This window comes from Sycon ciliatum, chromosome 3, assembly GCF_964019385.1.
Source record: "Sycon ciliatum chromosome 3, ocSycCili1.1, whole genome shotgun sequence".
Classification (NCBI taxonomy): domain Eukaryota; kingdom Metazoa; phylum Porifera; class Calcarea; order Leucosolenida; family Sycettidae; genus Sycon; species Sycon ciliatum.
Genome location: NC_088645.1, coordinates 40152748 through 40171762, shown reverse-complemented (window position 1 = coordinate 40171762; position 19015 = coordinate 40152748). Strand labels below are relative to the sequence as shown.

General features: G+C 49.4%; 3 protein-coding genes across 3 annotated transcripts in view; 2 read left to right on the top strand and 1 right to left on the bottom strand.

Annotated features, from left to right (window-relative positions):
* LOC135812173 (uncharacterized) overlaps positions 1-10333 on the top strand; it is a 20104-nt gene extending 9771 nt beyond the window's left edge. Inside the window, exons 8-12 of the mRNA XM_065325494.1 lie at positions 7163-7282; positions 7666-7869; positions 8204-8278; positions 8932-9187; positions 9975-10333. Coding sequence (XP_065181566.1) covers positions 7163-7282; positions 7666-7869; positions 8204-8278; positions 8932-9187; positions 9975-10333 — 1014 coding nt within the window. The remainder of the gene's footprint in view (positions 1-7162; positions 7283-7665; positions 7870-8203; positions 8279-8931; positions 9188-9974) is intronic.
* A 926-nt stretch (positions 10334-11259) lies between these two features.
* On the top strand, positions 11260-14536 carry LOC135812187 (G-box-binding factor-like). Its single transcript, XM_065325509.1, has 2 exons — positions 11260-11338; positions 12545-14536. The coding sequence occupies exons 1-2, from the start codon at positions 11295-11297 to the stop codon at positions 13191-13193; spliced, it is 693 nt and encodes a 230-aa protein (XP_065181581.1). The 5' UTR covers positions 11260-11294; the 3' UTR covers positions 13194-14536.
* A 1586-nt stretch (positions 14537-16122) lies between these two features.
* On the bottom strand, positions 16123-18366 carry LOC135812177 (uncharacterized). The gene has a single exon (XM_065325499.1). The coding sequence runs from the start codon at positions 18001-18003 to the stop codon at positions 17038-17040; it is 966 nt and encodes a 321-aa protein (XP_065181571.1). The 5' UTR covers positions 18004-18366; the 3' UTR covers positions 16123-17037.
* Between the last annotated feature and the right edge of the window lie 649 nt (positions 18367-19015).

Below are 19015 nucleotides of genomic sequence, written 5' to 3'. Positions count from 1 at the left end.
ACTGAAGTGTGTTGCTATAAGAAGTACGTCGGATATTTTAAAATAGACTTTCCTGTTCCCCATGGGCGTACTTCGTAGCAGTGTTGCACTGTAATCGTAAATGAATTCTGCCAACAGGCTTTGAATGCACTGCTAGCTTTGCCTGGCCACACAGAGTTACAAGGCTGCTCGATGAGATCAGATCACGCGAGTCGGTGGCACGCCGGTCGCTGTGCAACCCTTGGCCTGCAAACACTGGGCTGTGTTCTGCCGAGAGCAGGGCGCAAATCTGACTCGCTTGATTGGATTTCGCCGAGCAGCACTGTATATCTGAGAGGAAGGCAGTAAGCTTCGGACCAAGACAGATAGCAGTAATTAATCTTTTCAAAGCAATCCCCGCACAACCTTCTTCCGTCCTTGCACCACTTCAACTAGATCTCTTCCAGATATTAACACATCAGGGCATCATCAGGGATATCTGATGATGCCCTGATGCATTAATACCTGGAAGAGACCTAGTTGAAATGCTGTGGCCAAGGACAAAGCAATGCCCTGATGCGTTAATACCTGGAAGAGATCTAGTTGAAATGCTGTGGCCAAGGACAAAGCAAGGTTGTGTGCTGACTGCAGAACAAGTGCAAGGTTACACTGGAATTTCAAAGTTCTTGAAAAGAGTCTTCAAAAAAGGTACATCTAGTGCATAAATTGCAGGTTTCGGTGCTGAACCCTCAGGCTAGCTGTTGTCACTGAGGTGCATGTTTATGTCATACTGTATAAGCAGAAATATTCGTCTGGAATTTAACTTCGTCTTTTTCGTCCAAGGAGCTTTTGGACTAAATTAAATGTAGGACGAATATCGATTTGTCCAGCTTTTCTGTACACTCTTATGATCTATGGACGAAGTTTTCAACCGGACGAACGCCTTTTCTTTGGAGTTGGACGAAATTATTGACCGACGAAATTTTCTGCCTCTCCAGTACAGTAAAACAGCAGTATTGCCTTAAACTCAAAGGGTCGTAAAACTCCGTGCTGTATTGTGGAGGCACTGTACAACCAAAGTCGTAATGACTGCAATGGGGTGTAGTCATTTTGACCTGTACAAGATACTCTGTAGTTTTGACGTGTGGCATTTGAACAGTAGTGCTACCTACTTTCCCTGCTTCAACTCCCAGTGTCAGTCTAGTATCGTGGCAGACAATTTCTGACACGTGTACTTGGGCGTGTGCCATAACCCGTGCTGGTCTTGGTGTTGGCAAGGGACGTCCAGCAACTCCATGCCCATCACGAACTGATTGTCTTGGAACCACTTGTCTTGGATGGGTAGACCTGTGTGTTGGAATACTTTCTGCAGTGTGCACTACTGTCAGCGTTTGCACACATGTGTAGCCGCAGGGCCTGCAGTCATGAACACATGTGCCCACTGCATTGTCAACTGTTTCAGCACCAAGCCCTGCGGGCATTCTACATGTACACACACAGTCTGGCTTGGGTGTACTAGTATGTGTGTGTGTGTGTGTTGAGGGGGGGGGGGGGGGGGTACTCCTGCCCATCTGTGCAAGTACTTGCCCCCCCCCCTGCACTTTACAGCTGATCACAACCAGATCATCCTGCTCGAGTCATATCAGATGCAATGCATGATGGGTTTTATCAGAAGCTAGGTTCTACATGTAGACCAGAAGAAAGCAGAAAGGAATCGTGTGCACAGCCTAGCTCCACGCACACACAATTATACTGGCATTAGTAAAGGAATGTGCTGTCCTGTCATTTTTTACCTGGCACTTGACGTTTACGTAATAATTACGTGTGACGAAATGGCGTGACCTGGGCATGCCACGGCAAAAGATGTGCTTGGATACAATGTAGGAGGAGTGGAGACCTAACAGATCCAACTATGGCGTGTATCGCTGTTGAGTATCCTAGGGCCACAATCTAATGACACTCTCCTGTTCATCACCCGAAGATACTGGCATTAGGCTAAGCTGCCGTACAAGTGGGGGTTCTGTAATGTGACAGGGGTTGCTGGGATTCTTTGCCCAGCAGTAGCACCACAACAGCACATCATTCTGGCAACAGGTTGAAGTACTACCAGGGTTCTAAAGGCAGAGTGGAACACACTGAGAGCTTACGTGTACAATCATGCACATCCAGGGGACATAGGAATCAGTACTTTCAGCCAAGGTGCTGCACACATGTACATGTATACATGTGGAAAAGGACACCCAGGGCCCTAAAATAGTACTTTCTAATTATCTCATGCAAAGAGAACAGTTTGTTATATCCAGCAGGAATTTTGTACTCAAGTTAGTTTCAGTGTGGTGGTAGAATGATGTCTGTTGGGAAGTCCTACAGCCTCAATGCAGCTTCCATAGACAGGTCAAATCATGACATGAAACTCTCCCTGTGTTTGCCAATCTCCCAAGTGCCAGCACATGTACATGATTGTACTGTGATTATGATGACTGTGGTCAGTTTGGATAGCTGGCTCCTGACAGCCCTAACCACTAGACTGAGTGTGTCTGGCTGAGCTGAGAGTGAGAGCTAGTGAGAGCTAGCTGCAGAAGTGATCTGATCATGACTAGTGACTGTGCATGCATCAGGCATGTGTGTACAGTGACAGTCCAGCCAGTAGTGTAGTATTGTACATGTACATGACTTGTGGCTTGTGGCTGTGCTGTCTCTGACAGTTGTGTTTGTGACAGTCGTGATCTGCAGCTGCAAGCTCCAGTGACTGACACATGCTTGCTGCTGTGCTCAGACTGCTGCCACTGCTTGCTAAGTGCTGCCATTGAATGATGATTGGGCATGCTCAGTGGGGGGTGCTTCAGTGCTTGAACAGAAAGTAATTAATTTTGTCACTATCTCAGTATCTGGTCAGACTGCTGACACAGAGACAGGCTCAGACAGGCAGCTAGCTGGGCATGCACTGACCAGTGTCCAGTGTCCAGTGTGTTTGACAGGATCCTACAGATTCCTACCCCTTGCTTGGATATGTTGGTCAGAAGTACAAGTGGACATGTCAGCTAGCCAGGCAGGATGTCTACTCTCTGCCATGAGTTTCCCTGGAAGAGTTTCCTGTTGTAACTGACTAACTGTGTTATCAGTGGCAATACTAGTCAAATGCCCAGACTCCTTCACACACAGGCCTCAGGGCCAGAGAAAGAAGTACACTACGTCAGCACCTGTGATTGAGAGCTTCCTGTGCAGCAGCTCATGTAGTACATTGTGCAGTACATTGTCGAGTACATTGTGCAGTACATAATTTGTGGAGTACATTGTGCAGCATACTGTCCAGTATACTGTCCAGTGCAGTGTGCAGTGCATTGATAGCTGGCATTGAAGTCATACACTGGGTGAGTACAGGGTGGAGTACAGTTTCAGTTCGGCAAGAGCACATCAATCATGGCACCTCCCAATGACTGAATGGGGGAACACTAGAGTAGGTTCAGGACTAGGCTATATGTCCTTGGTAGCTATAGCAAGAGTGGCTTCTGTGCTGTTCTGTTGCTCTATATGATATAACCTACCGGTCAGAGTAACATGAGATCAGATCTGGGATGACAGACTTACTTGAAAACTCACTCGAATAGGGTCTGAGTGAATGAATGAATGAACTTGTCTATAAGTTCAGGATGTGCTTGTCTGTGCATTCTTATTTTAACGTTGATGGACATGCTCTAGGTTTGCCACTCTCATTGTGCCATGGAGTAGATGTTTGTTTCAACCAGTAGTGGTACAAAGTAACCGAGTTAGAGAGTTTAAAAAAGCGTTCCGAAACGTTTTGTTACTCTGAAGCCAAGTTAGAGAGTTTTGCAGTACTTCCCCAGACGTTTTGTTGCTCCGAACAGCATCATCAGCGGACACGTGTATGCTTTTTGCAAGTAAAGTCGGGCGGTGTGGTGGTGATGGCGACTGCGCGACAAAAAGCATGAGGTTCTCGGCCGTTCGCACCGTTAAGCTGCTGGTGCACGTCAACCTGTTGCTGATCATGATATGGATGGTGGTCGCTCGCTGCTACCACACGGCTTGGCGACTCGACGAGGCTCTGTCTGCTGGCACTGAAACGGGCGGTGATGGACTGGATAATAGCCTAGATCAACTCGCCTGTGACATTGAGAACTTACACAGCCTGCTTGAGGAGAAACGGCAGGAAGTTTCCAAGCTGGAAGAAATTGTGCGCGGGGAACAGGCCCCGCTTCGCAGAGACGAGCCTCCCACCCGTGTCACAGTCAGCCGGCCACTTTCCGGCGCCGACGTGAAAGCGGTGCACAAGCGAGTTTTTTCTATGGCTCGGGAGAGCGAGCACGACGTCGTGCCCTGGAGCGTGTTCAACCGAACGCACTACCATCACACGCAAGGCCGGGAGACCGGTGGCTTACTGACTGGTTGGCGTCTTCGGGAGGTCCAGCTGGTGCTGAGAACGGCCGTTGACAGTCTACCCTCATCATACACTGCGGACGGGTTTACGGAAGGCTTCAGGTTCTTGATGCGAAGATACGGAATAGCCTACGAGCTGTTTTTCACCAGCAACAAGTCCAAGACGGCCGTAAGACGAGTGCGGATCATGCGAGCGCTAGGCAGGCTCGCCGCTTCTGACCTTGGCATGTCATCGTCGCCATCGACGCTCGGAAAACTTAATGATTATCAGCGTGCTCTGACGGCACATCCACACGTTAATAGTTCACGTTTTAATGATGGGCATGTGCGGACGTCAAATCAACGCGTACTAGTTACGAGTTCACTGCATAAACTGGAGTCATTGCGGCGACCACTTCACTTTGTTCTTCTAGTCACAGGCCGTAAAAAGCACCTCATTGAGTTCCTCCACTCTTTCATCGTCAACGTTCTCGGCGTTAAGACTGGAGCAAAGTACGTGCAAAGCGTCGACGTTCATTTAACCATTGTCGCTATGACACCGGACTCGTCACTTGCTAACAAACTGGAGGTGGCGGTGAAGGAACGCTGCCGTGCTATAGACTTTGATCGTGTCACCTTTAAGTGGCTTGCCGACAAGTTTGACACCGAATTGGCGCTGAGTGCGGCCATGGATTTGTACGGTGCAGGAGACAATGCTGTGATGTCGCTCATCAACGTAGATATGCGCTTCAACAAGGAGAGTGTTAAGCGGTGCCGTAATCTTCCGGAGCGTGGTCGTCGTGTGTACTGGCCCGTGTCATTCCGTTTGTACAACGTTCGACTTGCACATGGAGCATCGGCCGTAAAGGTCAAGTTAGAGAAGCGCTTCCGTCTTTCGCCGTCGGTCGGTTTCTGGGCGGAGCAAGACTATGACGTGTTCTGTATGTTTGCATCGGACCTAACGTCCGCCCTCGGCAATCTGAGTCTGGACTCGGAGACACGCCAGTCATTGCCTCTGTCCACTTTAGCCATCTATCGACAGTTTGCACGCTCCGGGAGTTTCAGGAGCATGCGCTTGCCTGATCGAACTCTCATCCGCCTTTATCGCCCAATGAGATGTGCGCTGAACGCGGTACCGAATCCAGTGGAGGCGCGTGCCGCGGAGAAACGTTACGACCAGTGTAGAGAGCACAGGGCACGCAACTTGGCCCCGCACAAGACCCTCGCCTACCTAGCACTGGGGCCACGGGCCGCTCGAGATAAGTTATTTGCCGCCGAGAGGCTGCTTCTAGATGAGATGGAAAACAGATAACGAAGACGATCACTTTGGATTGACAGGCAGTGTATGCATGGATGTACTGTGACGTCATCGTGCATGTGCAAGATCACACCACTGCACTTGCACGATGACGTCATCGTGCACACCAAACGTTTCGGTCATAAAATAACCATCATCAGGAATTATATATAAATGAAGTGCTCAATCTGCGATGAAGTGTTAATTAGTTAACGAGCAGAAATCTGTCGTTGACATAGAGCACGTTTTAGAAAACCTTATACGGAAATCGATACCTTATACCGTTTCTAGTGAGTGTTGAGAATGGGTGAGAATGGCACGTAAACCGGTCAATTTTAGGAAATTGTTATATTTGCGGCTCGATAGAATATTGGCTTTTGCAGTATTACAATTCGAGCAGGATTTTTCTGTGTTGCGATCCATGTCTGTCTCATGTCCCATTTGTGTGCAATGTAGAAAGAACACCCATGTCTTTTCCCCTGGTGTTATGTCAGCATTCTGAAAATTAATGATGTCATCATTCAACAGGCAACTTATTATGTTGAGGAGATGATGTCATCATTAGCTTGACAGATATCGTCAGTTTAGTGTTTCACAGTGTTTTGCACTTGATTCTTTTTCTTTTGCTTAGTCCGATTTGTCGCGCCTCAGGCGAGCACATTATGCTTACCCATTTCAGTACAAAAGGGCGATTTCACTATCCTTAAAAATAGCCCGGCATTCTTTAATATCTACCTTCACTGGTCGTTTAGCCCTGCCACCACGACATGTATAGAGATGGGTGTCCAGGACCAACAAACTGTTCTCATGTCAAGTGGGTTTTGTGTCCTAAAATTTGGCTAAAATCAGGCTTCCGAAAACCAGCTGAATCAGTCTGTCTGGCTCTATGTTAGGCAATCCATAAAAAAATTGCACATGTGACTGCACCAGCCGCCCCATGGCCCAGTGCGTATAAAGGCGCAGCTTGATGGCTTGCCCAGTACTAAGCTGTAGTGTAGAGTGTGTGTTGATGGCCATTGCTCAACCGCTGTACACATACAAACTTTCATTAGTTTTATTAGGAGAGAAGCAAGCGAAAGTTTGTTCACACTTGAGTGATGATGATAATGATTGTTGTGTTGTTGTTTTTTGCAATCCAAACGGGAGTTTCTTCCTAATAGCAATGTAGTAAAGAATTACAATATGGATAGTATTGTTCACTCTCAGGGTCTGTCGCCTGAACCAAACAAAATCGAGAACTGTAGAAGTTTGATTTCTAAGAAAGTTGACAAAAGCGCATACTTTAAAAGCGAAGGTCGCTGGTTCGAATCCTGGTGGCGACAGTCAATTTTTTCTTCAGACTTTCCCCGTTTGTGTCTTTCCCTCAAACCAGTGTCTACCTATCCAGACGCATACATTACCTTATGTGATAGGTTATATACAGCGGGCCATTGTGCGGACCAGGCGCTCATCACCATGTTTCACCATTCTGCCCCCCCCCCCCCCCCCCCTCCCCTCCCCACGCACATATTCACACCGCACTACATCATGCAGGTAACACCAAGAAGACCGGACCAGTACCACTCCGTGCACAGCACAGGTGGGCGTGTTCCATCGACGTATCGCCATGGTCACGGACGGCAAGTGGCTGCTGCGTCGAGCCGACGTCCGCCGGTAAGTCGTACCTTGCATTTTGTGTGTGTGTGTGTGTGTGTGTGTGTGTATTTGTGGCTATCTGTCCAGCTGCTATTGTAATTGCCACTCTTTGCTTGCCTTTGTGATTGGGCACAGTTACATGCTAACCAAATTTCCCCTCTCTCAGTTGTAAGGGTATTGATCATGCGTTATTCTTCACCACTCAAATGGCACCTATCCATGAAGTCTTGTTTTCAATCCTTGAAATTCTGCTTCTGCAATGTGCAACCTGGAGGTGCGTACACGTTAAATCCAAGAAGAGTAGTGAGGCCTTCTTCTAGCTTCGCTTCAACAGTATTCGATTCCTGTTTTGCTCTGATCTTCTCCTTTCCCTCTCTCTCTGTTCGTTAAACACCTCACAACATCAGCACCACCAGCAGCAGCAGCAGCGACATCAGCACCAGCATGGTCCGCCGGCAGCTATGGGTGAACCACCACAGCAGGCGCCAGCAACCAAGCGTCCTGCTGATGACAGTGCTATGGATAGGCAGAGGGCTGACAAACGTCGCTACAGAGATCCAGTGCCCGTCGTCTCTAGAGCATCCTATGCGTCTCCTAAACCACCGGTAAGACTCAGAATGAAAGGGTGTGTGTGTGTGTGTGTGTGTGTGTGTGTGTGTGTGTGTATGTGTGTGTGTGTGGCGGGGGGTGGGGGGGAGTGGGGTGGTCAAGAGATCGCAACCCTTGGCACAGTGCCAGAGTATCTGTTCATCATTGGAATTGAGGTAACAACCTCGAGAACTTGTAACACTACAATGGTTGGTGTTCTAGTCTTGTCTTCATGCTCCTGGTTTTTGTGGAGTGAAGTTCATGGACAAAGCTGCCTTCTAACTTCTGTCTCGCTCACTCTCTTTCTTCCCCATGCTCACACGTGCACGCTCTGTCCTCCCCCTTGTGCAGGCCCTGATTGTGCCGCACACCAGCTCCAACAGCAGTACTCCACCGCCAAGGTCCTCATCAGCCGAGAGCAAGAAGGTAGGTCAATGCCACCATGTCATGCTGTTCTGTCGGGTCACACCTTCTGTGTCTGCGTACTGCCACTCCCCACCCCTATATGTCCCCTCCCCCACCCTACACCGGAGGATGCCTGATGATTGCGAGAGCATGAAACTTGAAGTAGCAGCAAACAAGCCTTGATTGTCCTTGTTGTTTTGGACCCCTACATGTATCCCTCCCCCCCCCCCCCCCCCCCCCCCCCCCCACATGTATCCACCCCCCCCCCCCCTTCAACACACACACCACCATAATTATAGTTCGTTCTCAAGCAAGTCCTGTACTGTTTTACGTCTCTCTCTCCCTCCTCCCCTCTCTCTCTCTCTCTCTCTCTCTCTGTCTCTGTCTCTGTCTCTGTCTCTGTCTCTGTCTCTCTCTCTCTCTCTCTCTCTCTCTCTCTCTCTCTCTCTCTCTCTCTCTCTCTCTCTCTCTCTCTCTCTCTCTCTCTCTCTCTCTCTCTCTCTCTCTCTCTCTCTCTCTCTCTCTCTCTCTTTCTCTCTCTTTCTCTCTCTCTCTCTCTCTCTCTCTCTCTCTCTCTCTCTCTCTCTCTCTCTCTCTCTCTCTCTTTCTCTCTCTTTCTCTCTCTTTCTCTCTCTCTCCCTCTCTCTCCCTCCTTTCCTTATCTGTTCCGCCAGAACTCCAGCACGAAGACCGAGAGTCGTTCCCAGGGCTCACGCGACAACCTGACTCTGTTGCCTTCGTCTGCACCAGCGACCGCAAGTTATGATGTAGAGGTGGGCGGTGGAAACCAGCGGCGGCATTCCACAGGACAAGATGAGTATCCATGCTATCTTTCGTCGCCGGAGCAGGAGGATGATGATTTCGGAGACTTTGACGGTAATGATGATATGAGCGGAGTGCCACCTGTTCCCAGCTTGTCGCCAGCTTCTGGTAAGTCTTGGCGCTTTGCAAACGCACTGTGTACTTGTTCGCGTATGCACGTGCTTGTGCGTGTGTGTGTGTGTGTGTGCGTGCGTGCATGCCTGCCTGCGTGCCTGCGTGTGTTTGCATGTGTATACGTGTATGCGTCAGAAAGTTTGGGTGGCCGGTGTCTTCGCGTCAGTTAATGGTTGGGTGCGCTGCCATCATTTCAGGCTGCTCGAAGGTGCATTATAACCAGCGCTGATTACGACTTGTGCCGATCTCAGGCTCCACAGTATAGCAATTTTATTTGACCCCCTTTTGACCGATGCACTAATTCTTACAAGATCAGCTCTTTTTGTGATTTGTCTGTTCTCTTTGACTTTAGACTTCCTTGTGATGTGTTTGGTGATGACACGGCACGTCTTATCTCATTCATAGCCTTTTTTCTTCCTTCTTTCTGATCGCAGAAACTTCTCAAACCCTCACTTGAGCACGGTGCTACTCTATTCATGAGGTGGCAGATCGCCGGCCAGGACTGTGCATAACTAAAACTACAGCAAAACCTGTAACTAAAGACCACCGTGACTAGCGACCAGCCTGGTACTACAAACCACTTTGCCAGGCACGGACGGTCTCATATTCACATTATGGTTGCGCGGTGCAAACCTCTAACTAAGGACCACCTGCCACTAAAGACCGCTTTCACCGGCGCCAAGGGGTGGTCTTTAGTCACAGGTTGTACTCTATGTTGTGTCTGTGCATTGGCTTTTCTAAGAATCTTTCTGTCTCTTCTTCTTCTCCATTCCTTCTGCAGGAAAGCAGCAGGCTGGGCAGCATTATGACCCCAGTGTCAGTGACAACACCGGTGCCAGCTCAGCACCCACCGGTGCCTCGCCATCGGGCACGACGGCGGGCAAAGACGACTCTTCTTCCCAGCCCGTCGCCGCCTCGTCGGGAACGACGACGGCAATGTCTTCGTCGCAACAGACACCCGCCGCAGTGGTGGTAACCCAGTCGTGGGCTGCGTCCAGCCAAGGCCGACGTAGGAAGTCTGCGCCCACGTCGTCCAGGATTGCCACTAGTCGCCGTGTGCAGCGGCCACCGACGAAGAAACGGCCGGTGTTTCCACCTGAAGTGACGCAAGTGATGAAAGACTGGCTCAAGGATAACTAATCCTAATTGTCCCGCTATCCTGAACCGAGATCAGAAGGCAAACTACTGTCATGGACCTAGAAATCCGGTGGAATGACCTGGGTTGGCGGCCTTACTTGTGTGCAGCGTACACGCGACACTGTACGTTAACGCCGCAAAAATGGACCAGCAGTGCTCGCGGCTGCACGGCCAGCGCACCGAGGCTGCTTGACTTGGCAGCGGGTTTCAATGTCCACAACTGTATCACGTTTATACCCCCCCCCCCCCCGCCCAAAAAATACAAAACGGTATCAGATTAGGTTGTCGCTAACATCTTGTCTACTGCCGATGGCATGGGTCTAGGAGTTTACTTCCCTCCTGCAGTGTGTGTGTGCGTTGGCAAGCGCTCAGCACTTGTTGTTGGTATGTTGGTGTTTGTCATGCACGTGCTGGTAACTACTGCAGTCAACTGTGGTGCGATTGCTGCAGAAAGTGATACGAGGGAGTAGCGCATGTGCGTGTGTGTGTGTATGTGTGTGTGTGTGTGTGTGTGTGTGTGTGTGTGTGTGTGTATGTATGTATGTATGTGTGTGCGATGTGTGTGCGGGAAAAAAAAATGAAAAAGACCAAAAATAGGGATTCACTGGCCAGAAAATGTCACTCCAAATAGCTGTATGGTGTAGACCAGGCTGAATAGTGACGGTCAATTCTTCAGCCTTGCAAGCTGTTGAATGGTGTAATCCCAGCACAAGTTGCTATGGCTTCTGCCGTAGCATTGCTATCATCGCCTCCGGCGATGGGCGTCAAAGGTCAAAGGTATGTATGTGTGTATGTGTATGTACGCACGTGTGCATGGGCATGCGTCCATTCACGTGTGTTCATGACTGTATGTACAACTGCATGTGTGTGTGTGTGTGTGTGTGTGTGTGTGTGTGTGTGTGTGTATGTGTGTGTTTTGCTGCTTTTGCAGAATCCATACCCGACGGAGCCTGAGAAGAAAGTGATGGCACAGCAAACAAACCTGACAATGCAGCAAATAGATTACTGGTGAGTTGGTTTACCTAAGGGGCCATCCGTTAATATAGATATTTATTTAGAAACGAAAACTAGTCGTTTAGGGGGGGGGGGGGGGGAGGGGATTGAGCGCCTGTTCTTTTCTCCAAAAATATCGATGTACATTTTGCATGTGTGAGCATGTCCAGAAAAAGACCAAAAATATCGATACTATGTAATTTTGTATGTGTTCGTTTCTCAGGGAGGGGGAGGGGGGTTGAAGAGAAACGACTAGTTTTCGTTTCTAAATAAATATCGGTATTTACGGAAGGCCCCTTACTATAAACATACTACCCCCCCCCCCCTCCCCCCCCCCCCCCGCACACACCACACCTTCTTGATTTCACGTACAGTATAAAATCTGGCCTATCCGGACCGGACTCCCTTTGGTGCAGCGGAAGATGTCCTGACATGTCAGGATTCCGCTTGATCCAGGGATGCAAGTACGATCCATAGCACATCGGTGCGTGAAAATTTATCCGGTCAACGCAGGATTCCGCTTGGTACAGGATCCGACAAACACAGGTTTAAAGTATTGTACTAGCGGAGGTGAAGTGACCAAATTGGATGCACTATTATACACAGTGATCTGTGGATAGGCACAGGAGATAGCGCCTTTTCTTAACAGTTTGACAACAAAAGTTGCAAAACAGTGCTCAACCAAACACGCATCGTCACGCACCATCGGTCCGCGGCAAACGTTTCGTACTTCGAAGTAGAAGATTCTGTGCTGTCACGTTGAAGTTTGTTCTGGGGCCAGAGTCACTCGAACGGAGTTGAGTCATTCCTGTATGCTAGTCTGTTGCCATTGAGTTGCCAATTATTAGCATGAGACCGTGGCATCACAGGGGTAGTTGCAGAACCAGCTGTTGTCTAGTAAAGTTTACTTCTACAAAAAAAGAAGAAGAGAAAAGGCTCAACTCAGAGAGTCAATTTCTCCTTCTGTTAAAATATCAGATTGGAAAGGTGTGCAGTCTCGAGGTGTTGATTTCCAAATGTGCAATGCATTGAGTTGAACAGTTCGGTGAATTGGACACCATTTCAGCTCTGTTATCGTGTTTTAATAGGTTGATGGCCGTTGCATGATCATGAATATTCCCAAGTGGAACATTTTCTGGTCTACAGCAGGTGCGTTCATTCCCAGTTCTTGGACATTTTCTGATTGTGCATGCTGTCGTTTGTGTGTGTCCGCGTGCTCAGGTTTGTGAACGCACGCCGTCGCCTCGTGCAGCCGATGCGCGAGCAGGCGGCACGTGAGGGCAAGAAGCTGGTGTACGTGGACATGGTGCGCAACCGTCGCCGCATCACGCGCATCAGCAGCCCACCGAGCGCCCTTGCACGTTCGCAGCAGCAAGCTCCGCCGCCGTTGCCGTTGCACGTGTTTCCTGACGGAGCAACATCGGCGGCCGGAATAGCTCAGGGCATGCCGAACCAGTACGCCATGACGGAGTATCCACCTGGGTCCGTACCCACCATGCAACCAATCGTCTTGCAGCACCAGCAACAGCAGCAGCATCAACACCACCACCAGCAACAGCAGCAACATCATCAGTCAGTGCCGTTCCCGGCCCACCACCACCACCAGCACCACCACCAGCAGCAGCAACAGCAACGCCATGATTCTCCGCAGTACCCCGACCAGCAGCATCGCCAAGGGATGGCACCACCGGCCTGGTACGGAGGTCAAGACGAGTACGGACACGACATGGACCAGCATGATCTATACGAACAGCACCAGCAGTCACACGACGAAGAGCCGTTGCTAGACGTCGACGACTCGCCGTCTATGAGATCCCAAAGTCCGCTCGGACCGACACATAGTCATGATAGTGGAGATAGTGCTCAGTGAGAGGTGTAAGGAATGCAGGCACGTTACACACACTATGTTCCCTCAGTGAGAGGTGGAAGGAATTCAGGCACATTACACACACTGTGTTTCAGCGTTCAGGATTGCGTGGACATGCGCTTCACCGGTAGTTAGAGAGTGTTCATCGGAAGTGTTGTGCGTCCGTGTTGGCTCAGTGTGTGAAGAATTTTTACGTTGCAAACACGTCATCTGCACTGTACGGTAGTGATTCCGTGAAGATCGTGTGTATTGTGCGTGGCATCCAGTTCTTCTCAGACCAGAGGCGAAGGAACAATCATTTGAGAACTCCGCATACCCGTCACAATGCAGTGTGGCTATATGTTCAGCAGGTGGGTGAAAGCCGGACGATCTACGTGTGTGTGTGTGTGTGTGTGTGTGTGTGTGTGTGTGTGTGTGTGTGTGTGTGTGTGTGTGTGTGTGCATGTGTGTGTGTGTGTGGCTTGATGATGCCATTCGAATTACAACTGAACGTTTGTCTGCACTACTTCAAGTGCAATTATCACAGTCTATTTTACTTTGATTGGAGCTGGTCGGATCTCCTCACCCCCGCTGCCGCTGTGCTCTCATCACTACACATCTTTATGTCTGAAGGTTTTTTGTGTTTTTTTTTGACGATAAAAATAAAATTAAAATGATCCGTTGGTAACCAGCAAGTCCTGCATTTCATCATTTTTTTCTTTCACCCAAATATCCATGCTACAATTTCCCCGGTTTATGCGGCATAGCACCCTGGTCTTCATGTGTTGCATGTCAATGTATTCAGTCGCCGCCGCCGATATATTTGCCGCCGCCGAATTCTACTCCGAAGCATTCTGCTTCTCCATCCCCCGCATGTATTGACCTGCTGCAGCTTGTGATTGCTGTTCACATTAGTGTAGTGAGTGAACAGCTGCAGTCTATGAGCGGAAATGTTGCAGTGCTTCGATATGCCTTCACGCCGACTAATCCTCCTCTCTTTGGTCACATTCCAGCTGTGCAGATTATTGTAAATTTCATCTGCTGGCGTACTGTTTTTATCTCCCCCCCCCCCCCCCCCCCGACTGTATTTCTGGCGCCCTGCCTATATCCCATTGCATAGCGGTGTAACACTGCCCGTCCACGTAGAAAGTCTCCAGGCCTAGCCGAATTCTTCAAATCATACACATACGCACACTCATGTGCCGGCACATACTCCTACTCGTACATGACAGATGATATACTCGTTCACGACCCCGCACGCGGCTTTCTGGCAAAGCCGATATTCTTAGGTTTACTGATCATGTTTCAACCTCCGTATCTGCAAACGTTTTTCGACTGGTGATGAATTCGTAGCAGCATTGAGGGCACTGCTGGGCTGGTGTGGTGAATGAGGCCGGCCGTCGCAGAGCGTATGTGTGGTGTGGGGAGTTTGAACTGGACTAAACTTGTCACGACGTTGACATGATGCTCAACGTCATGAGATTATCTGCACTGTAGTTTGTCTAGTCTTCAGAGTACGCGTACTAGCCAATGTGCACGTCACAGTTTGTGTTCTCATCGCCAGTTTGTTTCCGCGCTCCAACAGCCACAGTTGACCCTTCTGTTTATGATTTATGGGTGCTGGTACAGTCAGACCTCGCTTATCCCGGGTCCTCTTTCATCCGGATCCCTCGCCATCCGGAAGAAAATTGTTGGTCACCGATTTACAGCATGATTATGTCATGCATACCGGCATACATTATGTGTGTTCGATTATCCGGTTCCCTCGGCTATCCGGATATTTTTGTGGAAAACGGATGTGTGCGGTTAAGCAAGGTCGGACTGTATCACAAATAAGTTTTCAGGTGTGATCTACCCATTTTCAGGTGTGATCTACCCATTTTCAGGTGTGATCTACCTATTTCAGGTGTAATTTACCCATTTTCAGGTGTGGTACCCATTTTCATGTGTGATTTACCCATTTTCAGGTGTGATTTACCCATTTTTAGCGTGCGCAGCCGTGCATGCCACTGCAGTCAATTCATGTTCACGAAGATACTGCAGACGTAGTACATGTAAATGGCTGTGTGTGTGTATGTGGGAAGGGGATTGACTTTTGTTCGCTTTGCTAGCACAGAGGAGCAAACAGTAGTTCGAATTGCTATGAACTACATTTGTAAAGCCGGAGCAGGGTTACTAGAGTACTCTCTTTGTTCACATGAATGGCCGCTGTTGTGAGCTTGACAAAAGAAAAATTCGCACTGAACATGGCCGCTGGACAGAGTAGATCCGCCAACACAAACACGACATATGCGCACACGCACATGAAGATATGAGCACACCTGCATACGAACAAACAAACAAACACACACACACATACACCACACACACACGCATAATTATGCCATTGACCATTAAATTTTCAAGCCCATCGCCGGAGGCGATGATAGCGATGCTACAGCAGAAGCCATAGCAGCTTGTGCTGGGATTGCACCATTCAACAGCTTGCAAGGCTGAAGAATTGCCCGCCACTATTCAGCCTGGTCTACACCACACAGCTATGAAGTGGCTTTTCTGGCCAGTAAATCCCTAGTTTTTGGTCATTTATAAAAAATGTTCACGCACACACATCACACCATATACTCCGCATGCACTGGCTGCTGGTAACCACCCAGGAGAATGAAAGAAAAGTTCGGAGTCTGAGAAAGAGAAGAAAGACGTGTGTGACCACACTGACACACACACATGTACAACCCCCCCCCCCCCCCCCTACACACACATACACACACACACACACACACACACACACACACACACACACACACACACACACACACCATGTACCATGTACACGCCCGTAGCAAGAGAAGCACGCAAATCTGCAAATACACTGGATGTGCACCCACAGATTTTCATACACACACGGGCGCATGCACACAAACACACACACACACATACACACACACACGCCGGATAGCGAGTTAGCCTTGTGGGCTTTGAGTTAGACACCTTGAAAAAGCCTTCAACACAAGGAGAAGTCTGGAACAAAACAAAAAGGTATTTTTTGTAAACTTGTTGAATTTTTAAGAAACCAGCAATAACATGGAAATGCTCTGGGACCCACTACAGCATTGGAGGCTATGTAAAATAAGAGGATATGGATACAATGACAGCATTGGAATGCGGAGAACTGTCCAGCAGTTACTATAATGGTATTTCGTGAGCTACAGTCTAGACGGTGCCTGTCCCGAGTATGGCCAGGGATACAGGAACAGGGGGAGAGGGGCGAGTACATGACAAAGTGGTGCGCAGAGCAGCAGTGCACAATTGGCACTCGGTTCTTGGCGGCCGCTGAGCATGGTATACAGGCGTTCAGCGTGGAATTATTTCGGATCACCACTGGACTCGGGATCTCAGGACACCAGTTGTATGCGAGCAGGTAGGGAACTATCACGGTACGCCATGCGTAGAAACCGATCAAGACACTTCCACCCACACGCACACCGAACAATAGCAGATGGAATATCGCTCTCGGAGGATTGTTGCTTTCGGAAAGCGCACTGTGAAGCAGAGGAAAAGGAACGCAGCATTGGGGACCCCGCACTGTTGCCATGTTGCCTGGCACATGGGGCAAGTTGCCCGAAGCATATCGCCTGGCCAATGGGGCATGGGGTGTATCGCCCCTAAGTGCTGTTTGGATAGTAGACAAGACTGTCTTCTTGGTTATCACTACCTTGCCAGCAAACTACACCTACAGCATAGCAGCCAACGGACTGATCCGCTAGTCAGTGCGGTCAGTGAGATCATAAAGCTAGAACAGCGGCATACCCAGCTCTCCTGTCAATGGACTGCTGCTGTTGGTTGGTGATGGCTTTGCGGCCACGTTGGCTCAGCAAGGAGTGCATGGTGTTGGGCGGCTACTGTTGGTGACGACAAGAACGACTTGCAGGTCGTCCGTTTCGTCTTCTTCCTCCTTTTTCACTTCCAACGTCAGGTCGATGACTGGGATGCCGCCGTTCGCTGTTTCGGTCGTGGCCACCCTTCCATTAGCGACGCCAGCATCAGCATTCTCACCAGGTGTCATGCCTACTGCTGCAGTAGAGCTTGTGGCACTTGAGCTGGTGGAGTTCTCCAAGGAGTTGCATGTACTTGCTGAAGACCCACTTCCCTCACCGTTACTGTTAGAGCTAGTAGTAGTACACGTGGTAGCACTTGTCGTGGCGGTACTTGACACAGCACTGCCACACGCAGTCGAACCACTACTAGCAGTACTACTAGTAGTGGTGCTTGTCGGACGTATTTCACGTCCACAGCTACGACAGTCAACAAAAAAGTCGGGACTGACGAACGCGCTCGTCCAACGCTTGCCACATTTGCAGCTGAACTGGCTCTCTCCTGGGTCGTGGTCCCGCACGGGAATGTCGATGCCACAAACCGGACATTCCGCTTCCTTGGCGCTCGTGTCGCTGAACCAGACAGTGCCGCACGACTTGCACTCAAGATTCGGAGGGGTGTATTTGATGCAGCTAAATCCTAATTCCACACACTTCTCGCAGTCCGCTTGGTTGTGTCCAAGTGGACGAGAGGGTGGGCCACCCCATGGCCGCGGCGTGCGCTGCGCGTAGGGTGCGGGACGAGGCGGCCGAGGAAGACGCAGTCTTCGTGGGTCCTGCCGAAACGGGTAGATGTACTCCCGGCAAATTGTACACTTCTGAGCCTTGTCCCTCCACGTGTTGCTACTGGACCAGGTGCAGCGACATTTCATACATTTGAATTCTCCCCAGCACCGTCCGACACCTTGATACGGAGTTAGGCCCTGCGCACGGCGGATAATACTGCCGTTGGAAGAAGACATACCACGGTAAGCACACCACGAGCGGTGACGCTCACAAGCTACAGCCTGGTACAAGACAACAACAAGCCAAACTGCTGTAGCCAAACTTGAAACTAGTATTTATTTTTTGGTACTGAACTGCCGTCCGCGTGCACCTTTCGGCTTTAGTTTGGCTGTGAGCGTCGGGACTACTTGCCGCTTTCAAACTGAACACTCTACTAGTCTTGTAGTCTACTCTAGAGTGTGGGCAAGTACAAACCAAACTGCGCTTCTTGCCAATCTACACTAGAGCAAAATACAAAATGCATATCTCAGCAAAGACAAGCAAAAGCCGAACCAAAAGTTCAAAAACTGTCCAAACGTCACACGTGTACCGACGGTTCCCGTTTTTTTCCCGCACAACGACACATCGCATCAGCTGATCAGACCCGCGTAGGCAAGGCGTAGATTCTACCGATCTGTACTGCTGTACAAGTGTGTAGATCTGTAGTGTACCTACTGGTTTTTCTAGGTTTAGTCATTTTCTTCCGTAAACCCTATCGTTTTCCATCACTTTATCTGCTTGCACCAAGACGGCAAGAGTGCTTGCACGTACGTATTCATGAATAATGGTATTCCCACGTCTAGCTCAACATCTTTTCTTTGCATTATTTTGTTTACATGTGCATATTTGGCTCACGTATACGCATTTTCCATGTACATGTACATGCGTACGGCTCATTTTGATCTTTTGACTGATCCCGAGTTGCACACTCTGGTTTATGTACTCTGTTTTTGGAGCTCTGCGTCGTAAAGTTTTTTGTACCTCTGCGGACGACTCTATCGCACAATGCTTTGATGGTATGGCGGACAGCATGGAAGGACCACCAGGGGGTCGTCATCTGGAAACCAAGGGCCAATGTTGCCGGTGCAACGGCAATGGCACCTGCTACAAATGCAAATGTGCTAAAAAGAATCGTAAGTGCACGAGCTGCGCGCCAGGACGGAAGTCGAACTGTAAGAACACCGTAACCGTACGAGAAGAGCCAGCCGT